General features: G+C 44.1%; 1 protein-coding gene across 1 annotated transcript in view; it reads left to right on the forward strand.

Moving 5' to 3' along the window:
• Cd274 (CD274 molecule) overlaps window positions 1-3,151 on the forward strand; it is an 18,355-nt gene extending 15,204 nt beyond the window's left edge. Inside the window, exons 6-7 of the mRNA XM_021221560.2 lie at window positions 1,225-1,284; window positions 2,344-3,151. Of these exons, the coding sequence (XP_021077219.1) occupies window positions 1,225-1,284; window positions 2,344-2,366 (83 nt within the window). The 3' untranslated portion in view covers window positions 2,367-3,151. The remainder of the gene's footprint in view (window positions 1-1,224; window positions 1,285-2,343) is intronic.
• Window positions 3,152-3,359: the final 208 nt, after the last annotated feature.

Below are 3,359 nucleotides of genomic sequence, written 5' to 3' on the forward strand. Positions count from 1 at the left end.
AAACAAACAAACAACAACAACAAAAAAGAGTGACTCTGGTGTACTGAGTCATCCTTAAGTCCTGTTCACATTGTTGTTCTGTGACATCTCCTACCTTGGAGTGTGGTGTTGGACCCTGGTGTAATTTGGAGAGGTTATCAGTTGGACAAGGGAGTAGGGAAGCTAAAAGACTTAGCTTTCAAGGGGGGGCACTGTGAGGTTCACTGTTCAGCGGTTCACAGTAAAAATGGGCAGCACACAAGTTTAGACAGCAAGGAAGATGTTCTACCTGGAGTTGGAGGGCAGGGGTGCAGGGATGGATAGCAATGCAGGCTAAAGAAGAAAGCCAGAAGGTTTCTTTTTACAGACTCTGAAGATAGAGCACTGTGGTGCCTATTGGTCTCAGTTGAACTCAAGTCTTGTATTCCTTACAACACCTACTGAGCTGGGTCCTGGGTACCCTAAGTGGGAAAGCACTTCTGCCTAAAAAGAGCTGTGGTATCTTTACCACAAAGCATTTTTTTTTTTTTTGCAAGATTTCCGAAGACGAAATGACACAGCTTTTAAAATCATTTCCATATATTTATTTCAGTACTTACCCATAAGAATGACAGAAATCTAGGAAAAGGAATATATTCAAATAATGCCTTCCTGTTGTAAAATGACTTAGAGTAAACCTTTTCACCAAATACTTGAAATGCATACCAAGTGAGCCAATGATGTATAGACTTGCCAGAAGCCAAATGGGGAAATAGAATATGGGAGGGAACATCAATCGTCAGAGAGGAATTCCCCATCACCCTTTCGGAGAGCGAGTGTATGGGAAAAGTGTTGAAACTGGGGCGGTAGCAACTAGCTGCTTCCAAAGAATAAGCCCTGAGCAGAACCAAGAGGGCTGTCAGAGTGAGAGGATTAAGCTTCAGTGACACATCTGGTTTAGGACTAGCCTAGGACTTGCTCAGGGATGCAGTTGTTGCCAAATGGCATCTGGAATGATTGGCTGAGGCTGAGGAAAGCAGAGAATCGGTGTGGTAAGAGAGCTCAGGATGTGGGACGTTCCTGAGGGAAGGGTGGAAGACAAAGTTGCAGTGCGGGACCTGGAATAAGGAAATTCACAGGCTAAAAGCCTAGTGATTAGGGATTAATCGGTGTCTCTTAAAAAAACCTTAAGTTGAAAATCGAGTCCCCAGTGGGTTGTAGTAGCATCTTGCTATGAGGAATTAAGATTGATTTCTTCTTCTTTAGTGAGAATGCTAGATGTGGAAAAATGCGGCATCGAAGATACAAGCTCAAAAAACCGAACCGGTAAGTGTGAGTAGCAAGGGACGGGCAAGCTGAGGGAATGAGTGGGACAGAGCAGCCAAGCAGGGTCCTATAGGGCTGCAGTTTCAGTGCAGGCAGGAGGATAGGGAGTTGCAGGCCAGCAACCACACAGCAAAAACAAAACAAAACAAAACAACAACAACAACAAAAAAAAACAAAGCAAAAGGCAGAGCAGAAAAAGCTACTGTCAACAAGAGAAATGTGCTAGCCGTGACCTCCTCTCCTTTCAAAGGAGGCTGTTTGTGAGAGCTGCTGGCGCCTCTGCCTAAGGATCCCCACATCTGAGAAACTTCTGGGCTTGGCTGCTGCTCTGTCTGTGTGGTAGCCCTGCAGCCAGGGATGCTGCTGACTAATTTGAATGGGCATTTGATTAAGCAAATGATTCTGCTGTGTGGTTAGCTGTTAACTGTTTCATGTGTGTGATAATGGCATTACATTTCATCATCCTGCCCCCAGTCAGATAAATATGAGAGTCATCTCCATTGGATAGTAGGGAAAACAGGGCTGAGAAGATAATGTGAGGTGCCTAGGAACACACAGACTTACCACAGACATTTGCTCTTATGTTAGGTGCTTCAGTCTACTCTGCCACTAATGTCTGTATTTGTAAGAGTAGAAAACTCTGAACCAGCCAGCCAAACTAGTTTGTAGTAAATTACAGTGTTTTCTAATTCATTTTAGTGTTGTTAGAAACCAAACAGTAAGGCCAGGCAGGATTAAAGTGCTTTTGCTAACGTGGGCAGACCCAAGCAGGTTCCCTCCTGTGCATTACCATTTATACTGCTGAGTCACTCTGCAGAACCAGCCTGGCTTGGTCAAGACAGCATTTCTCAGCCACAAACACTTTCCATTTTTAAAACCAGGGCAGTCCTGGACAAGCAAGGATGGTTAGTCATCCTTCATCATGTAAGGGTGGTCAGACACAGGTGGAACCTGTCTCTGGCTCTAGCAAACATCACATTTGTTTATCTTACATATCATATGTCTCCCCCCACATATTCCCTGCCCCTGTGAAATTATTATACTGTGATCACTCTCCAGATACGCAATTCGAGGAGACGTAAGCAGTGTTGAACCCTCTGATCGTCGATTGGCAGCTTGTGATCTGTGAAAGAAAGGGCCCATGGGACATGAGTCCAAGGACTCAAAATGGAACCTGAGAAGAGAACCAAGAGAGAAAGTGTTGGGAGAGGAGCCTCGAACAAGGACATTTCTTCAGGAGACACTGCTAAGCAAGTTGCCCATCAGTCACCTTGGGAAATGAGGGTTCCTGACTTAACAGATGATCCTTGCACAGTGACCTTTTCATCTACCCAGTGCCGGGATGAGAGATGGAGTCATTGAGTGTTGAAGAATGAGTGCCTTCTATTTATTTTGAGTCTGTGTGTTCTCGATGTGGATGTGTGATTATGACTGGTGAATTCTCAAGACATGATAGATGTTAAGATGTAGTCACCGAACTCAACTGCTGCTTAGCAACCTCTGTAACTACTGGTACAAGCAAGGAATATAGAGGTCACCTGGTTGATTTCACAGGCTCTTGCTGTCTGACTTATCTTTATTTTCAGTCCTTCAGGCTCTTCAGTAGCAGTTGTTGGGTTGGAGAGCACTCAACATCTAATCTCATCACTGTAGCAACCCTCATCACCATAGCAACAGCTAACCTCTGTTATACTCACTCCATAGCCAAGAAGCTGAGAGACTTAAGTCACTTGCCCATAGAGTAACAGCTGTCAGAGTTCTGTTCTTCAGCCACTGTCCTTTCAGGATAGAATTTGTACTTAAGAAATTAATTTAAAAACTGCGTATTGAGTAGCATTGTATATCACACCATGCCTTGTGCACTGTGCTGGCCTCTGAGCATAAAGATGTACACCAGGGTACTGGTCGGACATGCTTGTGTGTGTTAAATACTCGGAGCAATGTTCATTAATGAGGAGTCCACATTTTAAAGACACTGGGAAGCAACTCTCCAGTTCATTGTCTAGCATTATATTTACCTCTGATTTGTTATCCTTGCCATACAATCTCTTGTTCTCCGTGAAGTATCTAGTCTT

Source organism: Mus pahari, chromosome 1, assembly GCF_900095145.1.
Source record: "Mus pahari chromosome 1, PAHARI_EIJ_v1.1, whole genome shotgun sequence".
NCBI classification, from domain to species: Eukaryota; Metazoa; Chordata; class Mammalia; order Rodentia; family Muridae; genus Mus; species Mus pahari.